This window comes from Rhinolophus sinicus, chromosome 15, assembly GCF_057876585.1.
Source record: "Rhinolophus sinicus isolate RSI-liver-muscle chromosome 15, RSI-T2T, whole genome shotgun sequence".
NCBI classification, from domain to species: Eukaryota; Metazoa; Chordata; class Mammalia; order Chiroptera; family Rhinolophidae; genus Rhinolophus; species Rhinolophus sinicus.
In genome coordinates this window covers 78,678,126-78,702,894 of record NC_142515.1, presented here as the reverse complement: position 1 = coordinate 78,702,894, position 24,769 = coordinate 78,678,126, and the positions used below count along the sequence as shown (strand labels likewise).

The 24,769-nt window shown below is 39.5% G+C and overlaps 1 protein-coding gene across 2 annotated transcripts; it reads right to left on the bottom strand.

Annotated features, from left to right (window-relative positions):
• Window positions 1–8,984: 8,984 nt before the first annotated feature.
• On the bottom strand, window positions 8,985–24,502 carry ZNF317 (zinc finger protein 317). Of its 2 annotated transcripts, XR_016019000.1 has the most exons (8): window positions 24,317–24,502; window positions 15,161–15,283; window positions 14,457–14,596; window positions 13,874–14,000; window positions 13,196–13,291; window positions 12,633–12,715; window positions 9,955–12,142; window positions 8,985–9,180 (listed from the first exon to the last, which is right to left on the bottom strand). XR_016019000.1 is itself a non-coding variant. In XM_019715448.3 (7 exons), exons 2-7 carry the CDS (start codon window positions 15,189–15,191, stop codon window positions 10,823–10,825), a joined length of 1,797 nt encoding a protein of 598 aa, XP_019571007.2. In that variant the 5' UTR covers window positions 15,192–15,283; window positions 24,317–24,502; the 3' UTR covers window positions 8,985–10,822. The 2 variants fall into 2 exon arrangements, 1 of the variants encoding a protein (XP_019571007.2); XM_019715448.3 differs by having other exon boundaries at window positions 8,985–12,142.
• Window positions 24,503–24,769: the final 267 nt, after the last annotated feature.

Below are 24,769 nucleotides of genomic sequence, written 5' to 3'. Positions count from 1 at the left end.
ACAAACACTGGCCCTGCGGTGACTGCAAAAGTGGCTACCATTTCTTCCCTTTCCTGTTTCCCGGACCAAGGCCTCTTCTGTGTAACTCTTGAGTACCCTTCCACTCTGGGCTCACCCATGTGATTGCACTGGGCAGCGGGTTGCACACAAACATGATACAAGCCGGGACTTGAGAAGTACTTGCACAGTGGAGCTTGTACTCTTCTGGAACCTTCCAGATACATGTATACGTGCCCCATCTAGATCACTGGAGGATGTGACCTGAGTGAAGAGCAAGTAACCCCCAAGCCAAACTGGGAGCCAACTGCAGACACAAGTAAGCCCAGCAAGGCACAGCACAAATTGTCAAACAGAATTGTAAACTAAATTGTGGTCGTTTTAAACTGTGTTTTGGGTAGTTTATTATGCAACAAATATAAACAGGCCCTCTTCATTCCATTCTAAGGGGGCACACATTATCTTTCTAAACTGCAAATCTCATCAAATGTCAAGGGATTTTCATCAACTTCAATTGACATTTAAATTGAGACTGCTTTGTAAATTGTTGATGTCTATGTGTCTATGTGTGCGTGTTATTTAATCTGTCCCATGTTACTCCTCCAGCTTTTTCTCCTACTTCAAGGATTATCCTTTTACACGTCAGATTTTTTCCATGACTTTGCTCTCAGAATTGGCATGTTTATTCAAATCTGATCCTGAACATCATAAATAAACCTTCTACACTTAGCTTGCATCCCCTCTTCCATATGGCTTTCCTCGAAGGCTCCAAGTTCAACATCCTATCCTTGGGACTTCCAGAATGGATTAACTGGCGATGTTAGCTATCTTGTTTATTGTTTATACCTGTCTCTCCTCCTTGACCTTTACTCCTTTAAAGACTGTACCATGTCTTACTGTCTTTCTTCCCACAGCCTAATTCAGTGCATGGCACATAACTGATATTCCCTGGTTCCCTAGAGAGGAAATAAATCATGAATTGGAGAGTTACCTAAACATTACACTAGACAGAGCTGGTTCCTGCTGAGAGGCCTCAAGAACTGAAAGCCATAGTGAGACAAGGAGACTAGGTAAGAATATAATTAGAAATCCCCTCCAGAGAGATTGTGTAAGGTGTCATGTCTGTCCCAAGAACTGGCAGGGAAGTGCAATGAGAGTCAAGAGCTCTGGGAAACTTGTGAGTATGTGGAGATGGGAATTCAGTTTCCTTCTGTGCTGCTGCTAATTGAGGTGATGGAGGGACTGGGCACAGAGGGGGTAATTGCCCTGGACTCCCAAAGCTCCTAATTAAAGAAATAACCCCATTTCACTCACTGCTGAAAGTGCTCTCCTCCTCCTCCCCGCAGGCCTGGCCTCTAGGGTACACATTTTTCCGAAACCTAGGCGAGAGCTAGTCAATGACTGCTACTTCTTCACTAATGAGTCTAGGAAAACTTTTGACGAAGGGCTGAGGACTATTCAGCACCTCCACTCAAGGATGTGCCCAGAAGCACTGCAAGTAGAAAGGAAGAGTGCAGAGATGTCCCGAAGCCAAACGGAGGGCGGAAGCCCTGTGACTGTGGGCCCCTCCCGTCACACACCATCAGCCCAACTGATCCATCAGTTGACGCAGGCCTGAAAGGCACGGGAGTCAACAAGAGGTGAAGTGAGGTCTGAACAGAGTAAGCACTCTGACAGAGGGTCCCAGTTTTAGCTGATAAGTTGACTCTTCTCACCTGTCTTCTGTGGGTAAATCCTGACCGCCTTACCATGGTATGCACAAGACTGTAGTTAATCTACATATTCAAATCTGCCATCTTCTCGTGTAAGACAGAAACTTTTTTTTATTTACGACAAATATTAGATCAAAACAACTGTTAAGGGTCCAAGGCTGGAACTCATCTTTAGGAACTTGTGTTCCATAAACTGAAGGGTGAGAAGGATTTCCTAGGGCTCCTGTATGATGGGAATACAGTTAAAAGAATTGTTAGTCTTAGGCCCTATTTGAGGAGTCTCTAGAAGAACCCCAATAAAACAGACAAAAATAAGGACACTAGAGGAAGCTTTAGCCTCTGACACAATAGCTACAGCAACTGGTAAGCGCAGGCTAACTTCTAGCTAGAAAAACAAATCACACTCAATGCCTATCTACTGTTGTTCCTTTTAACCAATACATCAAGTCAAGCTTTCAGCAAAAAATTGCAAGACATGTTAAAAGGCAATAAATGAATAAATAGACATCTAAAATGAGAAAGCAAATATCAGAATCAAACTCTATTATGGCAGAATCAAACTCTATTATGGGGAATTTAAAATAGCTATGGTTAACATGCTAACAGTTCTAATGGAAGAAGTGAACATGTAAAAACATGGCTAATATAAGCAGAGAAAGAGAAACTCTAAGAAAGAATCAAACAGAAATGCTAGAAAGAATTAAAAAGACAAACAGAACATCTGAGAACTGTGGGATAATTACAAAAAGTGTAACGTTTAGTGGGAATCCCCCAGTTCTAAGATATTCTGTTTATCAAGAAGAATAAGAGAAAGGACCAGAATATTTGAAGTAATATGGATGAGAATTTCCCCAAATTAATGACACCAACCCACATATTCAGGAAGCTAAGAAATCACCAAGAAGGATCAATAGCAAAAAAATCTACATTGAGACGTATTATATTCAAATTGCAGAAAAAGGGCAATCAGAAAAAGGGCTCAGTTGGTTAAAGCACAGTGCTCCTAACACTGGTTCGCTGGTTCGATTCCCGCATGGTCCAGTGAGAAGCAACAGCTTGACTTTGGAGCTAAGCCACTGGTAGGCGGCCGGTTGGCTCAGTAGTTAGAGCACGGTGGTCCTAACACCAAGGTCGCTGGTTCGATTCCCACATAGGCCAGTGAGAGATAACGGCTTGAGTTTGGAGCTGGGCAGACAGTTTGCTCAATGGTTAGAGCGAGGTGTTCATAACACCAAGGCTGTCAGTTAGAGTCCCACATTGGCCAGTGAGCTGCACTCTCCACAACTAGATTGAAAATGACTTGACTTGGAGCTGAGATGCACCCTCCACAACTATATTCAAAAACAACGACTTCACATCCTGGAAAAACACACTATTCCCCAATATTTCCCAATTAAAAAAAAAAAAAAAAAAAAATATATATATATATATATATATATATATATATATATATATATATATATATATTCTTAGCAAACTAAGACTAGAAGGGAATTACCCAAATCTTTAGGAAAAAAAATTGCAGAAAAATCAACATACAATAAACCTAATATTAACAACAACAACAAAAAGTCTCATTTACCTGGAAATTTAAAAACCTCTCATTAACTCCTGAGTAAAACGAGAAATACAAACTGAAATTACAGAATTTTTTAAAAATAATGATTTTTAAAACTTACCTATTAGAACATATGGACTGTATTCTAAAGCAGTGGTCAAGAGGAAATTCACTGCACAAAACACTTGTCAATAAAAGATTAAGTATAAATTAATTACCAGTTGAAAAAAAAGACAAAGAAAAATAAACCAAAAGAAAGCACAAAAAAGGAATGGAGATAAAATCATGAATGAGGAAAACAGAAAAACAACAGATCTAATTAGTCAAAATTCCACTTTATTTATTTATTTATTTGTTTATTTAGAAACAAGTAAACCACTAGCTCATTTGATTCAGGAAAAGAAAAAGCAAATATACACAAAAAAATAGGTGATGACCACCAAACCAGAAAACATTTTAAAAATCATGAGACAACTTTGCTGACTTCTGTGCTAAATGAACTGGACAATTTCCTAGGAAAATACAGATTAACAACATTGACACCATTCAAGTTAGAAAGTTTAAAAAAGAGCAATATCCATAAAAGAAATAAACTTTCTAAAAAAATATTCCACTAAAAAAGCACTTGACCCAGATGGTTTTACAGGGACTTCTACCAAGTTTTCCAAAACCCCAGTACTAATGCTGCATAAATTATCCGACCATTGAAACGGAAGGAAAAATTCCTAATTCTTCTTATGGGAAAGCATAATACTACTAGGTTGGTATAAAAGTAATTGCGGTTTAAAAGGTGAAAAATAATTGCAAAAACCGCAATTACTTTTGCACCAACCTAATAATACCTAAACTAGATAAAGACAGTACAAAGAAAACTACAGACCAACTATCATTCATGAATATCAATGCAAAACACTAAACAAAATACTAGCAAACAGAATCTAAAACCACATTAGGAAAATAATACATGATGACCAAGTGAAATTCATTCCAGGAATGCAAGATTTGTTGAATATTGAGAAATTTATTAATATCACATACTATATTAATAAACCAGAGGAAAAGAATCATGATCCTCTTCACAGATGTTCAGAAAACTTTGACAAAATTCCACACCTATTCATGGTAAAACATCCAAGAATATAGAATACCTTCTCAATATGATAAAATAAATATATACCTTAGTTCTAAAAGAGATTATGTTAATTAATGGAAAAATAATAGGGACATTACCCCAGGACAAGACAAGGGTGCCCATTATCTCTGCTGCTATTTATCACTGCAGCAGACGTATCAGCCAAATGCAGACAAGCGAAAACAATTAGAGGTGTAAGAATGCGTAAACAAGCAAAGCTATCTCAAGTTGCAGACAGTGCCTGGAAAACCACAAAAAAGCAATAATAAATATCAAAAAATAAAAGAATTCAGTGAAACAGCAAGTTATAAAATTAAGACACAAAATTAGTAGCTTTCATATACATAAACAGTGAAGACATAACGGCACAGAAAATCTCATTTACAATAAAGGATTAAATAATTAGGGAAAACAACAAAAACTTGTTATAAGGAAAAATTTTAAACATTCCTGACAAACACTATAGTAGACTTAAACAAATGGAAAGACACCCCCGTTCTTGGATAAGACAACAGTATAGAGATACTAACTCTCCCCAAATAAACTCATAAATTTCAGGCAATGCCAATAAAAATACCAACAAGCTAATATCATGGAACTAGACAAGATAATAGGAAAGTGCATATAAAAAAAAAAACCAAACAAGCAAGCATAATACCTAGGGAAACACTGAAAAACCATGAGGGGGAACTAGTCCATTCAGACAATAAAACTTATTATAAAGCCTCTGAAAATGTAAACACTGCATTGTTAATGATAGCCATTCTAACTGGTGTGAGGTGATAGCTCATTGTGGTTTTGATTTACGTTTCTTTGCTATCAACAAGACAAATAGTAACAAGTGTTGGAGAGGCTGTGGAGAAAAAGGAACCCTCATACACTGTTGGTGGGAATGCAGATTGGTGCAGCCGCTATAGAAGGCTGTGTGGAGGTTCCTCAAAAAATTAAGAATAGAATTACCATATGACCCAGCAATCCCTCTCCTGGGTATCTATCAAAAAATTCTGAAAACATTTATCTACAAAGATATATGTGCACCAATGTTCATTGCAGTTCATTTATAGTGGCCAAGACATGGAAACAACCAAAGTGTCCTTTAACAGGCGACTGGATAAAGAAGATGTGGTATATATACACAATGGAATACTATTCTGCCATAACAAAAGACGAAATACTGCCATTTGTGACAACATTGATGGATCTTGAGATCATTATGCTAAGCGAAATAGGTCACACAGAAAAAGTCGAGAACCATGATTTCACTGATACGTAGGACATAAAACTGAAATCAACAAAGGAACAAGACAAACAAACAAAAACTGATATAGACAATAGTTTAGGGGTTACCAAGGGGTAAGGGGGGAAGAGGGTTGTAGATGAGAGAAAAAGGGATCAAATATATGGTGATGGAAAGAGAACTGACTCTGGGTGGTGAACACACAACGTGATGTATAGATGATGTATCACAGAATTGTACATCTGAAATCTATGTAACTTTACTAACAGTTGTCACCCCAATAAACTTTAATTTAAAAAAATTAAACACTGTGGCATGGTGTATGAACACGTAGATCAATGGAATAGAATAAAATTCAGAGTTAAGCCAAATACATATAGAATTTCAGTATGTGACAATGGTGATATCTGAAATCTCCGGTACAAAGACGTATTTTTAAATAAATGATCTGGGTTAATGTGGAAAAAAGAAAACTTAATCCTACCTTATAAAATGCACAAAAAATCAGTTCCAGGTGGATTGTAGATCTAAACGTGTATACTTAAACAATAAAACTCGAAGAAAATGTAGAACATGTTCTTGCCTTCAGGGTAGTCAAATATTTCTTACACAGGAACAGAAGAGTATTGTCCATAAAGATTAGATGACATTAAAATTAAGAACTCATTTCATAAAAAAATACCAATTAAAACATGGAAGAGGGCCGGCCCAGTGGCTCAGGCGGTTGCAGCTCTGTGCTCCTAACTCTGAGGTTGCCAGTTTGATTCCCACATGGGCCAGTAAGCTGCACCCTCTACAGCTAAGACTGTGAACAACAGCTCTCCCTGGAGCTGGGCTGCCGTGAGTAGCCGTTGGTTGGTGTAAGCTGCCGTGGGCTGTTGTGTGCTGCCAGGAGTGGCCGGTGCCCAGAGTGAGTGGCCGGCAGCCAGTGTGAGCGGCCATGGGCTGCTGTGTGCTGCCATGGGCTACCGTGTGCTGCCATGAGCAGCCCGTGGCCAGCGTGAGTGACCGGCAGCCATCATGAGTGGCCAGCAGCCGGCGAGAGCTGCCATGAGCTGCTGTGAGCGGCTGACTGCCTCAGTCAGGGGGAGCACAAGGCTCATAATACCAGCATGGGCCAGGGAGCTGTGTCCTATACAACTAGACTGAGAAACAACAGCTTGAACCAGAGTGGCAGGGGTGGGGGCGGAAGAATAGGACAAAAGAAAAAAAACATGGAAGAGACAAGCCACAGAGTGGGACAAAATATTTACAAAACCTATCTACCCACAGGGCTCACATCTGGAATACATAAATCAGTAAGAAAAAGACAGGCAACTTTAGTGCCATCTTATTCAACTCAATAAAATAGCTTCTGGGAAAACAAATTTGCACAATCACTTTGGAAAACTGGCATCATCTATGAAAAATAAACATATGGATCCCATATGACCCAGCAATTTCAGTCCAGGGTACACACCCAAGAGAAATACATATACTCATGCACTATCAGAAATGGTAAAATAGCTCATAGCAGCATTATTCACAAATAGCCCCAAGCTGAAAAGTCAAATGTCTATCAACACAACCTGCTTAAACAACTTGTGGAATATTCAAATAATGGAACACAGTAAAATGTATTAGCTAGTGATACTCAAAACAGTACGGATCAGTTTCATAAAAATATTCGGGAAAATTAAGACACACAAAAGAACATATACTGTGTGGTTCCATTTGTATAGGATTAAGAAACAAAAAACCCAAGCTATGTCAGTTAGAATATTGGTCACCTGTGGAGAGCAGAGAAGGGTTTGTCATTTGGATGAGACAAGAAGAGGTATCAGGAATGCTGGTAACACTTTTTTTGCCTCATCACATGGATGTGTTCATGTGATCGTTTAGCTATACATGTATGAATTAAGCACTTCTGCGTTTTAGTAAAACCTGTTTTAATGTTACCACACATACACAAAATGTCATTATACAAACATTGTAGAAATGACTTTGGCATTATACTGATAAATACAACATGCACAGACCTTACAACCCAGGAATTTCACACTCCTGGAAACCTCACCAATCCTCCAGAGGGTATGTATACAATTTCTTAAAGCAGCACTGTTCATAACTGGGAAAAATGGAAACAGTCCAGTAACTAACGGTACATCAGTAGTAGAAAAAGTCAGTAAGTTGTGGGATAACAAAACCAAGAATCACTATCTGGAAGTTAAAAAGAAACTACGGCTATCGTCATCAGTGTGACTCTTATTAATAATCTGCCCACCATTTTATCTAACTTGAATTCTGCAATGGCCTTCTAACAAGTTTGTTTGTACCTTGTTCCTCTATTTTGCATATCAACCCAGAAGCCACTGTGATCCTTTAAAAACAGAAACTGGATAGTTGTCACCCTTTTCAAAACCCTCCACTGACTTCCCATCACATTGATCATGAAAGGCAGAGCCCTTCAAGTTAACCCACAAGATGTCCCAACAATCAGAATCCTGATCTAGCTCTGACCTCATCATCTTCTGCAACTCGCAAGCCCGATCCACTCCATCACATTGGTCCCTTTGTCCCTAGCGCGTGGCTATCCCCACGCACAGTTGTTCTTCATGGCCTCTGAATTGCCAAGGGTGCTGCCCTTCCCCACATTACAACACGGCCTACGCTTGCAGTTCCTTTACATCTCTGCTCAAACATCCCCTTCAATGAAAGGCTTTTCCTACGTGCCCCACAGCCCCACTAAATCCCACATTCCTTCTCATCATCACCCTGCTTCATTTTCCCTTCATTGCACTGACCACCATCTGAGATACAATATATTTACTCATTTATCAAGTGCCTCAACCCCATGTAGAATGTAAGCACCACAAAGGCAAGTATTCTGATTCACTCTGTAGGCTTGGGGCACAGAACAAGGTCTGACCTATAAGAAATACAGACTCTGGAGCCAGACACCAGGGCTCAAATCCAAGCACTGGCACCTACCTGCTAACAGGCTGACTGCAGACAAGTCACCTATACTTCTCTTAGATTTCTCCATATGCAAAAGGAAGACACTGACGGCACCTGCGTCTTAGGGTGTTTGTGAAAATTAACACCGTTCTTCAATACAAGAAGTCAGCAAAATAAATGTTTAAATACATCAAAGATTTGAAATACAACTTAAAAACTTGGTTTAAAAAATTTAAAACCCCATACCGAACAATTAAAAGCATAGCAGATTATACGCACACGTGTAGCAGTTATAAAAGCTCACTAATGATCAGGTGAGCGGATTACAGACAGCACCCAGGGGGTAGCAGAACCCTCCCCCATCAACAAGAAAAACAATTAAATAGAAATAAATGAACTATCCAAAGCAGCTTAAACCCATAATCAGTTTTATTTTTCTCATGTACTAGGAAGTCCGGAAATAACAAATCCACGGCTAGTGTGGACACTCAAAGCAGCCACAGGGTAGGCCAGAATCGTTTGTGATTTTCTGTAGGCTCCTCCTTAGCCCATGGGTTGCATCCTCTTGGTCACAAGATGGATCTTTTCACACTAGGTACTGGATCTCCTTGCAAGGTGAGAAGTAGGGGAAGGGGAAAAAAAAAAAAAAACACACATATGGGGAAGAATCCAGGTAAGAATGACCTTTTTCTAGACCCTTCTCAGTGCCCACACAGTAATATCTGCGTATTTGTCAGTGTACGACATGGACTGTACTAGTTGCAACAAAACCTGATTTTTAAAACAGCACACCATACTAGTCTGACAAAATCTGGGTTTTCTTGATATGGAGGATGAGATACTGGGGAAGCAACTAGAAGTATATGCCACTCCTGGCTGGACAAGAAGCTAAGAACATCCTAAAGGATCCATCTAATGAAGACATCATCTGATCACAATTCATTTAAATTAGATACTCGTAACAAACAGGTACTAAAAATACCCACATTACACAGTACATGAGATTTTACAGAGTTCATTGATCAAGAAAGTCACCCAAAGTGAAATTAACATACTATCAAGAACGAAATAAAAATACTACATACAAACCTTTTGGGATGTGGCCTAAAGGTAATTTAGGGCATAACCTTAAAAACAAAGGCTAAAAAATTAATGAGCTAGGGTCTGTTTTCATTATGAAAAACTGACAAATGCAATTTCATATTCACTAGAAAATTCCATTGGGGTATGAATTCTCATAAGCACAAGTGAGGGGGCCATAGCTAACAGCATCTCCACACAGGGATTGTCTGAAGTGTGGGTTCTCACATTTCCTGAAATTACTACATTGATTATAGTTTCAAAGTTTTAAATAGAAATTTCTCCTAGTGTGAGTACTCACGTTTCACAAATTGAAAGGCTGCTGTAAGCCAATGTTTCTCAACCTCTCATTATTTCGGGGTACATAATTCTTTGTTTTGGGGGGGTTGAGGGGGGCTCCTATGCATTGTAGGATATTTAACAGCATCCTTGATGTCTTCCAACTGCATGCCAGTAGCACCTCCTCTAGGTTTAACAACCAAAAACGTCTCCAGGTGCTGTCAAATGTCCCCTGGGGAGCAAAATCACTCCCTGTTGAGAACAGCTGCTGTGCAAACAGGGGTTGGCAAATTTGTTTCTGTAAACGGCCAGACAGAGAGTATTTTAGACTTTGTGGGCTACACATGGTCTCTGTCACACTTTTTTCTTCCTTAAAAATGTGAACTATTCTTAGATTATGGTCTGTACAAAAAACAAACAGCTGGCTGCAGTTTGCTGTCCCATTATTGACTTTTCCATGTTCCTTACTTCTATGTTATTTCTCTCATGAGAAATACAGTGAGACTAGGAAATGTTGGCCTAGTTGTTGAATTTACAGATTCTCCCTAGAGTGCTTATTTGTGTGCCCAGAAGGTGCAAGCTGGTGCTAGTCATTTCAACATTAAATACCAGGCTAGGATTTCTCTCCCTAAATTCTCATGTTAAAAGCTGAATGTACACTGATGGCTTCTCCACACCAGTTATATGTTTTCTCCCCGTGCGAGTTCTCACAAATCTCCAAAGTGATGGAAAAAACTCACGTCTTTTCACAATCATTACACAAATTGTATTTCTCCCAAGTTACATGTATTCTTTTGTGTCCATAAGATGAATTCATAAAGGCTTTCCTGCCTTCCCTACACTTATGAGGTTTCCTTCTACTCTGAGCATTCATGATTCTTAAAGAGATGTCATTGGAGCCTTTTCCACACTGATGACACAAAGAGTTTTTCTCCCCGGTGAGTTTTCACATGACTCCGAAGAGATGAATGATCACTGAAGGCTTTCCCACAGGCCGGGCATTCATAGGGCTTCTCACCAGTGTGTATTCTCCTGTGGACGTTAAGGTTGGAGCCTATGCTGAAGGCTTTCCCACAGTGATCACACTCATATGGCTTCTCTCCTGTGTGACTCCTCATATGTGTCTTAAGGGTTGACTGGTTTCTGAAGGCTTTCCCACACTGTCTACATTCAACGTGTTTCTTTACAAGATGAATACTCATGTGCCGCCTCCGGGATAAATAATCACCGAAGATTTTCCCACAGGCAGCACATTCATAGCGTCTCTCTTGAGTGTGTATTTTCCTGTGTGCCGTTAGGTTTGAGCTTGCACTGAAGGCTTTCCCACACAGATCGCACCCGTATGGTTTCTCTCCAGTGTGAGAATTCATGTGTGTCTTAAGGATGGACTGGTTTCTGAATGTTTTCCCACACTGCCTACATTCGACAGGCTTCTTTACAATATGAATGCGCATGTGTTTTCTCCGTGACAAGAGATCACCAAAGGACTTCCCACATTCTTTACATTCGTATGTTTTCTGTACCATGTGGTTCTTCTTGTGCAAATTAAAGTTAGACTTCCATCGAAAGGCTTTTCCACACTGTGTGCATTCATAGGGTTTCTCTCCAGTGTGATTCCTGACATGCTCTTTGAGATGTGAAGGATGTTGGAAAGCTTTCCCACAGTCATGACATTCATAGGGTCTCTCTCCAGTGTGTGTTCTTCTGTGTGCAATGAGGTGGCAGCTCCTGCCATAGGCCTTCCCACATTCATCACATTTGTAAGGTCTCTCCCCAGTGTGAACTCTCATGTGGATCTTCAGGGCCGAGAGGGTTCGGAATGCATTTCCACACTGACTGCAGTCAAAGGGCTTCTCTGTGAGGTGAGTTCTCGCATGACTCCTGAGGGCAGAGGGATCATTGAAAGCTTTCCCACAGGCACTGCATTCATAGGGTTTCTCCCCGGTGTGTATTCTTCTGTGCCGGGTAAGGGAAGCACTTGTGGTGAAGGCTTTTTGGCACTGGTGACATTCGTGCATTTTTCTCCCATTGTAAATGCTCACATGTTGGGTTAGATGTGACTTGTTCTTGAAAACTACCCCACAGTCCCTGCGGTGACAGGGCCGCTTGCCAGTGTGCCTTCCCATCTGTTGAGTGATATGAGCACCCATGCTGAAGACTTCAAACAGGTGAGCATATTCAGTGGATTTCTCTCCAAGATGAGTTCTTTCCTGTTGATGGAGAGATGAGTGCTGACTAAGACATTTCCCATATTCATTACATTCCTAAGAATCATCCCCACGTAAACTGACAAAAATGGAAATACATCATTATGATGAATGTTATAATTTAAAGTGCAAAAGTACTGCTTCTGCCCCATTTGGGCTCTATCAAACAGAACAGGTAAATGCTATGCCCTAAGGCTCCATGTGTATAACTTTATAAAGCTTTTACACACACTTTAACAGTTTAAATCTGAACTGAGCCTCAACACTCAATATCGAGACACAATTATAGAAATATTTACTCATCAAAACTCTAAGTGGAAAAATTTGGAATTAGATTTAGGGTTTTCCCCTAACTTGGTAATATTCACTGTCCCCGACACTGTTTCCTCTTGGGGAATGCCACTTGCTTGGTTCTTGGGGTGCTTTTATAACTTAAGCTGCCCCAGTCTTCTCCTAATATTGAAGACCTGGAATTATCCCAAGGAAATCTTACCATTGTCACATCCCTGGATGTTTCCTTCCCAAGAATATCTTCCATGAGAATGGACCATTTGGTTTTAGATGGAGTTTCCCAATCTGAAACAAATTGAAAAAAGATTTACTTGTTGGAAAAAGAAAATGATGGGATGATGGTGACAAAGATAGGTGAATTTCTTTGCAAATATAAATTCTAAAGAAGGAAAGGTAATAGGAAAGAGAAGAATGCACACGTGAATAAAAATGACTGAAAATTTTGGCTGTGTGAGATATGTGGCAAAGACAGGGGTAGACATTTATGTCAACTCACTAAGAAGTAATTCTTCAAAGACTGACATTGATAATAACAGAAAAAGTATAGTCAGGAATGTTGAATATGAAAGGATAGGAGAAAGTCCATATGGACATGTCAAATTTAAAGGTGAAGGAATAGCAACACCAAAGAGAGAATGGAGGAGCAGTGGAAGAAAATGAGCATTTCCGAATTTCCCTTGGTGACATTTCCTAATGGCTCTCCCTCCAGCTCAGTCCCTCAGGAGAACTGACACTCAGCGGCACCTGTGTCTGCCTGGTGCTCACCGGAACAAGTGCCTTCGTGAAGTCCCGTCTCCTCTGTCCGCAGCTCCTCTTCTTCCTCCAAGTGAGAGATGAGGCTGGGTTTGCCCACTTGATACCCTACTCACGGGGAAAGACACATGTTGAGGGAGGATTGTGCAGAAGACACGTGTTCTGAAGTCAGAGTTCTGAAGATGGACAAGACTGACTTAGGAGCAGCAAAATGATGGTGACAAATTTCTAAGGGACACAATGAAAGGCTTTCATAAAAAGTAAACCCACAAATACCCACGTTTTGCCCTTCAAAAGACTTCTTAACTCAGAAATTAAGGATTTCTGAACTCAGAAACCTATAACCAAGCTCAGGCATACTTGACAACTTCCAAGGTCAATGCAATACTGTGTTTCCCCGAAAATAAGACCTAACTGGAAAATAAGCCCTAGCATGATTTTTCAGGATGACATTCCTTGAACATAAGCCTTAATGTGTCTTTTGGAGCAAAAATTAATATAAGACCTGGTCTTATTTTCAGGGAAACACGGTAGACAGGTCTCAATATCCATGGGGAGACACAAGGGGGGTAGGTACCAGGTCCGCTTGTTGACAATTGTGTTCCAAATCCCCACACAGTTCTTGGGTTATAGCAAGTACTTAAAACAAAAACATTAGGTTCATGAATGAAGAAATGATGCCCATATTACCCACTGAGGCGAGGTTGCTATAGTTCTCCAGCATCACATCCTTGTACAGTTTCCTTTGAGAAGAATCCAGCAGGGGCCACTCCTTCTCAGTAAAGTCCACTGCAACATCCTGGAAAGTCACTGATTCCTGCAACAACACACACATCTGGGGTCAGTGAGAACCCAGCCTGTGTTCAAAGATGGCAGAGGCTGCAGACTGGGTATGAGGGGCTCAAAACACAGGATTTTCAGTGTGGGGTTCTGGTGGCTCAACGTTTATTCCAGAAGTCAGTCAGCAGTTGTCTTCTCTTCCCTGTGAAGTGATCTCATCCTGTCTCATTGCTTCAAAAGTGACTCTGACGTGGGACTAAAATCTCTGTCTACTTCCAGCCTGGCCTGAGTGCTTTGAGCCACATTATAAGAAAAACATTGGATACAATCATCATTTCCCCTAACAACCCTCATACCAGGACAGACTCACAACATTCTTTGGCTCTTTCATTGATAAACCTGGATAAAGATCTAAAAGAATTTTAACATGCGATATTGGGCTGTTCTAGGAAGTGCCTCTCCCACCCTCAGGGGCCCTAAGATCTTGGTGTACCTGGGAACCAGCATTAGTTGGCATATGAGGCTCCAGGTCATTACAAGTAAACAGGTCCACATCCTGGTGACAAGAATGGTCTTCTGAAGAAAGAGGAATTTCTGAGTCCTGGATATGGGCAGGGTCCTGGGTGGATATAGCTAGAGAAGATAGGATCCGTGAGAATTAAAGCCTGCCAGACACTCACAAACCAAGAAACTACCTAAACTAAGGGTGCAGTGCACATCCCCAAACACACACACACACACACACACACACACACACACACACACACACACGTTTTGTAACAAGCCAAAGCAGCCCTGCTCCAACTCAAGGACAGGAAAAAGGGAGATTGGCCAATATATCCATAAACAAAGTGATACTCTTAATTTACAAGTGAAGAAATGAAAGCTCTATGAGGTAGAGCTTTACTTACTTTGCTCAGATTTATCAAAATGATAAATGGGATAGTATGGGGTTACCCACACGTGGGCCCTTCCTTTCACACCAGCTGTCCACACTCCCTCTCACCCCAACTCACAAAGACCCTGAATTAGACAGCCACTTGGAGGACCTCCCTGGACTTTGCTCCCACTGCTTCTCAGTTCATTCATCCTCCCCTGACAGCCCGCCCTCTGGCCTTGGACACCCTTGACCTTGGTGAAGTGGCAGGGGTCACTTAAGCTTGATTTCTGAGAGCATTCTTCACCCCAAGAACTTACCACATGTGGGAGAGAGACCAAGAGCTGCCATCCTGTGAGAATGATGATAAATTTGCCCATACAACAGGGCACTGGCACCATAAAGCTACTCCCTTGCTCTCATGGGACACTCTGAGCAGGCACCTGCAGTCAATGAGAAAAACGCTATTAGGAGAAGTCGAAGGATTTCTATTGCTCCTGCTCACAGGACATTTCTGACCTTTAATTTCCAATAGTTCCTTTTTTGAGCATCAAGTTCTGTCTGATCCCCAAGCCTTCACCTTATTTAGGCAAAACCTCCAGGCAATGTGGTAGAGAGCCCCGACCTACCACATTGATTCAGACTCACTCCCCCACGTAATTTGTCACCAAGCACAACTCTGTTAAACCCCTCACTCATTATACACTTGGGTCCCAGACTTCTGTTCTTCAACTTCAAGGCTTGCCATGGTTTCGGATGCCTGTGGCAGCCACAAAGAAGGTACATGTAGGAATGCATGTTTCAGTCTCCACGCTCCACACCAACATACACACCTGCAGGCCAATGTACAGGCCTTGTTACCGCTACAAGCAACTTTACCTTGCTGACAATGGTTTAGAAATCTGCTCTCTGGACAAAACTTCTACACAACATTCTTCTCACATGAACTCTTTCTTTCACTTCAGAGAGGATTCCAGGTCACCCATATTTCTACCATCTTGCTAACAACAAATTCTTCTTCTTACTGCCCCAACTATCCAGCTGAGATTCATCAAGAACCATCACTTCTATTTATTTGTCCAAAATCCTTTAACCCTCTATTATAACCCAGAATGAGCAAAAACCCAGCCCTGGATGATTCCAACCATTTGCTTCCTCCCTGAAGGCACTTCTGGGAAGACCTGTGTGCACAAAACAGGTAACTTTCAAAACTCTAAGTCGCTAACACTAAAAGAGTATCCACACTAAAGAAACGTTTACTAGGCGATCCAACCGTCCAATCTCCCAATAACCATGTAATAATCTCAACAGTTTTTTTCTGAATAAAAAATTGTCTTACCATTACCCTTACTTTCAGCAAATATTCTTATATTCATTACACAGTAATCATTAAACGTACAAGAAAGAACTGGAAAATGAAACTTAAAAAACAATTCCATATATGATAGTGTAAAACATGTAAAATGTCTACAAATAAAAAGTTGTGTTAAGACCTTGACAATAAAAATTTCAAAATACTGCTGAAAGTTAAAGACCTAAATAAATGGGGAGGAATATCATCTGTAGATACAGCACAGTTCCTATCAAAATCCTGGCAGGCTTCTTTTCTGGAAATTGACAAGCCAAATCTAAAATGTGTACCAAAATGCAAAAGATCTAGAAGAGCCAGAACAATGTTAAGAAAGAAAAATTTGGATGATTCATACTAACTTTACCACAGTAATGAAGAGTTATTGGAGTAAGTATAGACAAATATGTCAGTGGAACAGAACAGTTAGAAATAGATATGCAAATGCACAAATAATTTTCAACAGGAAACAAAACAATTCAACAGTTTAAAATTTTTTTCTTTAAAATTGTAGTTGACATGCAACATTACATTAGTTTCAGGGGTACAACATTGTGATTAGACATTTATATACCTTATGAAGTGGTCCCCCTAATAAATATAGTACCCATCTGACATCATATATAGTTATCATGATATTATTAACAAAACAAAAAAGACAGCAGTCTTTTTTAAATAATGGTGCTGAAATAGTCAGTGGGGGTTAAAAGTAATTTTGACTTCTATTATCACTGCATACACAAAAATTTGAATTTAAAAAAATCGTTTTTGAGATGAATCAGACACCAAAACGTAAAATCCAGACTATTCTAATGACCTTGAGTTAAACAATATTTTAGACTAGACACAAACAGAACCAGACATAAAAAAATCTATTCTTAGACTTTACCAAAATTAAAAAATTTTAGTCATCAAATAACATCAAGAAAATGTGGTATATATACACAATGGAATACTATTCTGCCATAAGAAAAAACGAAATATTGCCATTTGCGACAACATGGATGGATCTTAAAAAAGATTATAATGCTAAGTGAAATCAGTCACACAGAAAAAGTTGAGAACCATATGATTTCACTGATATGTGGTATATGTGGTATATAAAACTGAAAACAACAAAACAAGACAAACAAATGAAGAAACAGAAACTCATAGTCACAGACAATAGTTTAGTGGCTACCAGAGGGTAAGGGGGGCGGGGGATGGGGGGTGGTAGATGAGGGTAAAAGGGATCAAATATATGGTGGTGGAAAGAGAACTGACTCTGGGTGGTGAACACACAATGTGAGATATAGATGATGTATTACAGAATTGTACACCTGAAATCTATGTAACTTTACTAATAATTGTCATCCCCAATAAACTTTAATAAAAAAAATGAGAAAGCTGGCATAAAAACAGACACATAGATCAGTGAAACAATTAAGAGCCCAGAATAAAAACCCATGCACGCATGGCAAACTAATTAATGACACAGGAGCCAAGAATATACAATAAGCAAAGGACAGTCTCTTCAATAAATGTGTTGGGAAACTGGGCAGCCACATGCACAAGAATGAAACTGGAGCACTGTCTTACATTATACATAAAAACGAACTCAAAAGAGACTAAAGACTTGAATGTAAGACCTGAAACCATAAAAGTTCTAGAAGAAAACACAGGCAGTAAGCCCTTTCACATCAGCCGTGGGGATGATTTTTTAGATTTGATACCAGAAGCAAATAAAACAATAGCAAAAATAAACAAGTGGGACTACATCAAACTAAAAAGCTTCTGCACAGCAAAGGAAACCATCAACAAAATGGAAAGGCAACCTACTAAATGGGAGAAGACATTTGTAAGTCATATGTCAGACAAGGGGTTAATATCCAAAACATATGAAGAACTTGTACAACTCAATACCGTGTTTCCCTGAAAATAAGACCTAGCCTTACAATCAGCTCTAATGTATCTTTTGGAGCAAAAATTAATATAATACTCGGTCTTATTTTACTATAAGACCGAGTCTTATATAATGTAATATATAATGTAATATAAGACCCGGTCTTATATTAATTTTTGCTCCAAAACACGCATTAGAGCTGGTTGTCTGGCTAGGTCTTATTTTCAGAGAAACAGGGTGGAAAAAATCCAATTAAAAAACGGGCAGAGGATCTGAACTGACATTTTCTTAAAGACATATAAATAGCCAACTGGTACATGAAAAGATGTTCATCATTAATCATCAGAGAAATGCTAATCAAAAGAATGAGATATCACCTAACACCTGTTAGAATGGCTATTATAAAAAAGATAAGAGATATGGGTTGGCCAGGATATGGGAAAAAGGGAACTCTTCTGCACTGTTGTTGGGAATGTAAATTGGTACAGACAGCCATTATGGAAAACAGTATGCAGGGTCCTCAAAAAATTAAATATAGAACTACCATATGATACAGCAATTCCACTTCTGGGTATTTATCCAAAAATGGAAACACTATTTTGAAAACATCTCTACCTCTATGTTCATTACAGCATTATTTACAATAACCAAGACATGGAAGCAACTTAAATGTCTATCAGTGAATGAATAGATAAAGAAAATGTGGTATATATACAGCCATAAAAAAAAAAAAATCTTGCCATTTGCGACATCAATGGAACTTGAAGGCATTATGCTAAATAAGCCAACAGAAAAAAAGTACCTTAGGTTCTCACTGATATATGGAAGCTTAGAAAAGGCAGAACACAACAAAAACCAAGGTCATGGATACAGAGAACAGACTGGTGGGAGTGGGTGAAATGGGTAAAGGAGGTCAAAAGGTACAAACTTCCAGTTATATAATGAACAAGCCTGGGGATGTAATGTACAACATGGTGACTATAGTTAATAATACTGTACTGCATATTTGAAAGTAGCTAGGAAAGTAGATCTTGAACATTCTCATCACAAGAAAAAAAGATTTGTAACTCCGTATGATGATGATTGTCAACTACACTTATTGTGATCATTTTGCAATATATAAAAATATTGGGCTGGCCTGGTGGCTCAGGTGGTTAGAGCACCGTGCTCTTAACACCAAGGTCGCCAGTTCGATTCCCACATGGGCCACTGAGCTGCGCTTTCTACAGCTAAGATTGTGAACAACAGCTCTCCCTGGAGCTGGGCTACCGTGAGCAGCTGGAGGTCAGCATGAGCTGCCGTGAGCTACCATGCGCTGCCAGGAGCAGCCGGTGGCCAGCGTGAGTGGCCGGCAGCTGGCGAGAGCTTCCGCACCAACAACCGGTGACCAACTGCCTCAGCCAGGGAGAGCGCAAGGTTCATAACACCAGCATGGGCCAGGAAGCTGTGTCCTACACAACTAGACTAAGAAACAGCGGCTTGAACCAGAGTGGGGCCGGGGGAGGCGGAAGGGGAAAAAATAAATAAATCAAATAATTATGTTGCATACCTGACACAGATATAATGCTATAGCAGTTATACCTCAATAAAAATAAATGAATGAATAAATAAATAAATAAAATAAAAAGGCAAGCCACAGGCCGGGAAAAAAATATCTGTAGTATATGTACCTAACAAAGTATTCATATTCAGATTAAAGCACTCCTATAAAATAAAAAAGTACCAACTCAAAAAAAAAACGCTAAACTTAGCCCTTCACAAAATTTAATAACCTATAATAAGCATGGCAAAAGGTACTTACTATCATCAGTCATTAGATAAATACAAATTAAGTGATATAGCATTTCAACCCACTGAAGTAGTCAAAATAAAAAAAGACCATCTACATTAAATGTCAGAAAGGATGTGGCATACCCTCAACTCTCATATACTGACAGTGGGAATGTGAAATGGTTCAACCACTTTAGAAAATAATTTACCAGTTTCTTAAATAATAGTACACCTACCATTTGACCAAACAATTCCATGCCTAGGTATTTATTTACCTAAGAGAAGTCTTTAAAAACATGTCCACAAAGACTCACACAAAAATATTCATAGCACTGATTCATAATAGCCAAAAGTGTAGGCAACCTAAATGTCCATCAACAAAAGAACATATAAACAAATTTTGGTATGTACAATGGAATACTGCTCAGCAATAAAAAGAAACTACTGAGACACACAACATGGCTGAATCTCTGTGTTGACCAACAGAAGCTAGACACAAAAAAATGCTCTACGATTCCAATTACACGATGCCCACAAATAGACAAAACTTTAGGTCGATAGCAAAACTTGTTTTAGCTGATAGAAGTAAAAAAAAATGCTTGCCTTGATGGAAGAATATGAGATGGATATAGACTGAAAGAAGTGAGAGGGAACTTTCTGAGGCAACTGAAGTTTTCTACATTTTTAATTTTTTTAGTGGTTACATAATGTGCAAAGTGTGATCAAACAATAAGGTGAATGTTTAAATTAAAAAAAATTATTACAGAAGACACATTGCCAGTAATCCCCCTCACAATCCTTCCCCTTGCTTCAAACACACTTATCCCATCATTTTTGCCACTTTCTGAAGCAGTTCTGGAAGTCCTCTTTCGTGAGTGTCTTTACTTGCACTGTCGTGACTGCCTTGATGCCCTGAATCATTTTGACTTTGGGGAAGAGCCAAAAGTCTCATGGTGCCAGATCTGGTGAATAAGCTGGATGAGGCCACACCGTAATGTTTTTATTTAACAGAAATTGCTGTACCAGAAGTGATGTGTGACAGGGAGTGTTGTCATGATGGAAAATGATTTATAGCACATTTTAAAACACACCTCCTCTCAACCATAGCTCACACCCAACTGACTGCACCAAACAAGTTGAAACTTGTCACACACTGTTCCTAAGGTTCGATGCACTGCTTCCCATATAGAAGATCCGTACCTTTCTGTTGGGTGGCACTTGGCAGCAGCAATCACTATATTTTGTGATCACAACAGAAAGGCTCCGTGTCACACATTGCTTCTGGTACGGCAATTTCTGTCAAATAAAAACATGACGTTGTGTCCTCATCCACCTATTTACTGGATCTGGCACCGTGTGACTTCTGGGTCTTCCCCAAAGTCAAAATGACCATGAAAGGTAAATGTTTTGAATCGATTCAGGATATTGAGGCAGCCACAACAGATCAACTAGAGACACAAAAGTGGACTTTCAGAACTGCTTCAGAAAGTGGCAAGAATGATGGGATAAGTGTGTTCGAAGTGAAGGGGCATATTTTGAGGGGGATTAATGGCAAGGTGTCTTTTACTATAATAATTTTTTTTAATTTAAACATTCACCATAGATTTTGATCACACCTTGTACACAACTGTCAAAAAATTGATCAAACTGATCACCCAAGATCTGTGCATTTTCTTATAAATTATACCTTAAAAATTTAAGAGGAATCTTCTTACTTTCTGGTCTCTACAAAAATTCCTCCCACAGTTTATCGCCTTCTCTCCTATTACACGCAAGGCAATGTCTGCCCTCCCTTCTAAAGCCAATTTCTTCACAGCAAATAAATATGTAAATAAATTGAAAATGTTCAGAGAAAAAGGTGGGATAAAAATACTCAAATCAAAGGAAGCTAGAGAAAAAAGAAACTGAAAAAGATAACACATTCAACAACCAAATATATTAACACATAAAATGTAATGGGTTAAATGCTTCAACTACAATAGAGATTCTCAAAATGGATTTAAATAATCCAGTTATATGCTGTTTACAAGCGATGTCTAACACATAGAATATAACAAGACCGGAAATAAAAAGATATACAAGGCATGTTTTTTGAAAAAAGCTGGTTTAAATATATTAACACCAGACAGAATAGATTAAAGCAAAAAAGCTCATAAATGAAAAGCATAATTCAAGAAAAAGATGTAGGGCCGGCCCGGTGGCTCAGGTGGCTGGAGCTCCATGCTCCAAACTCCGAAGGCTGCCGGTTCAATTCCCACATGAGCCAGTGGGCTCTCAACCACAAGGTTGTCAGTTCAATTCCTCCAGTCCCGCAAGGGATGGTGGGTTCCACCCCCTGCAACTAAAATTGAACACGGCACCTTGAGCTGAGCTGCTGCTGAGCTCCTGAATGGCTCAGTTGGTTGGAGTGCATCCTCTCAACCACAGCATTGCAGGTTGGACTCCCACAAGGGATGGTGGGCTGCGCCCCCTGCAACTAGCAACGGCAACTGGACCTGGAGCTGAGCTGCGCCCTCCACAACTAAGACTGAAAGGACAACAACTTGAAGCTGACCAGCACCCTCCACAACTAAGATTGAAAGGACAACAACTTGACTTGGAAAAAAAGTCCTGGAAGTACACACTGTTCCTCAATAAAGTCTTTCCCCAATAAAAAAATAAATAATAAAAAAAAGTCTGATGAGAATCTAACTTAAAAAAAAAAAAAAGAAAAAGAAAAACCTGTATATACCTGTGTATATAACATAGCTTCAAAAATATGAAAAAAATTTAAAAGGGCAGAACACTACGGAGAATGGATAAAGCCACCACCAGAGTTCTCACAAATATAGTTCAGGCAGATAACTCAATATATGCAGACTGAATAGGATGAGACAGTATTTCATAACTGTAAAATCCAGCCATACAAGGACAATGTGCCTCAGAAAATGGCATCAATCTCTCACCACAATGCAATAAAGCAAACAATAACCAGAATATAACCAGAAAAATGTCAGAGGAGTGAAAATTTCAAAAGAGAAACTTTGAAATAATTCACATGTCAAGAAAGTCATACTACTCAATAATATTTAGAACCGAAATGTAATACAACACTACACACTGGACTTTGGGATGTGATAGATACCCAATGTGGGAAATTAGAAAAATGTCCTAAAAAAAGTAAATGGAAGAGAATCACAAAAACAGAAGTTATGAAATAGAAAACATACATATTATAAAGTGGTTCAATCAAGCCAAAAGTTCTTTGATAAAAACAAAATTCTGGCAAAGATTTATTTTTTTTAAAAAGGAACATATATGAGTAAATATAGGAATGAAAAAATGGATAACATTACAGACGTAGCAAGCATTAAAAATATCATAATAAGATCACATTATTAACAACTTTGACTATACAATTTAAACCTTAAATAGAATGAATAAATTCCTGAAAGAATTTTTCTTACTATAATGAAATAGTGAACTTGGATGCCCTACGACCCTAAGGGAACTGAAACAACAGCTTTGAAAATTACCACAAAGAAAACTCCAGATCTAAATGGGTTTTCCTGGTACAACTCCCTTTATGGAGCAAGTCATTCTACTTCTAGGTAAAATACTCCAGAATTTAGAAAAAAGAAGGAACACCCCACCCCATTTTATGAAGCTGGCATAAATCTTACACAGAAGGAAAACTACACGCCAATTTCACTCAAACATAAATCCAAATCACCAAATAAAACATTAGCAAATGGAAGCCAAAAATCATACAACAGTAAGTATCCTTTCCAGGTAACTTATTTACCAATGCATATTTAATAGAACATTACAAAACAGTGGTATAACTCACCACACTCCTATCAGACAAGAAAAGCATATTATTCACTCATTCCTTCCTGGAACAAACAGTACTATCACAGGCCAGACATCGTTCAAGGTGCTTGAAATATATCAACTATAAAATGTTAGTAATCACAATAAATATCAAGAGACCAACTCTCAAAGTAAACAACAATGTTGAAGTGAATTCTTAAATCTAGTTATAGGCTATTTACACGAGAATCAACAAAAGTTAATAAAAAACAGACAAGTGCACCAAAAAGTTTAAGTATAAAAGACAGTCAAAACAAGTGCTACCAAAAATAAAACCAATGTGCCTGTATCAGTATTAGACAAAAACTGACCACAAAAGGAAACTGACCAGAAAAGCAAAAGGAAGGTAGTTTATTCTGCAGCCTCCAATTCCGAGCCTCCAAAATGTTCCGAACTCTTTCCGCCGGTCTTTTCCGTCTCCGCCCCAAGGTGTCAGTTTTTTTGACCAGACCACCAGTGTCTGCCCCACGTCACTAAATACAGTCGTCCTAAATTTCAGTCCTCACGTCACACTCCTCGCTTGTCCCAGGTCGCGGTCCTGCCTAATTCCTCCCCGCCTGTGGGCCTCTGGAGTCTCCTCGGAAGGCTGGGGATAAAGAGTTAAATGAGTAAAGCGGGGCTTACCCGACTGTGCATAAAATTGGAGGAAGCAGTGATCACGGAAGCTGTCATCGAAGGGATGAATAGTTCAAACAGAAGGTCCAGTCTGCCGACCGGAGGCGGAGAGATCCCAAACAGTTCCGAGGAAACCACAGCAGAGGTCTCCTCCGCCCATCTGTACATCGGAGATCCCATCCCCAAAGTAATGGCTTCCGCCTCACTTCCGCCTTCTAAATCTCACGGGATTTCATTGGTGGCTCTAACCCGGAAATGCTGGGCACAAAGGATTCTGGGAAATGTAGTTCTTGAGCTTAGATGGGCATGGTGAAGGTACCTAGGTGTATTCTGACTGTGAGCACATTTCCCTAACTTTTAATTGTTTGACTGCTTCCGTATTCAGTTCTCTGCCCTCTGGCTTCTTTTCTTCTTATAATTATTCTCTCTGCCATAGCAGCGAATTTCACTGCTTTAAGTACT

Bases quoted from the DNA above. Each gene is read 5' to 3' on its own strand.
- ZNF317 (XM_019715448.3), bottom strand. From the start codon at position 15,191: ATGGCAGCTCTTGGTCTCTCTCCCACATGTG. The intron at 14,001-14,456 runs GTACACCAAGAT...GTGTTGTTGCAG, and splicing joins CAACTAATGCTGGTTCCCAG to GAATCAGTGACTTTCCAGGA. The intron at 12,716-13,195 runs GTGAGCACCAGG...AATTTGTTTCAG, and splicing joins TCACGAAGGCACTTGTTCCG to ATTGGGAAACTCCATCTAAA.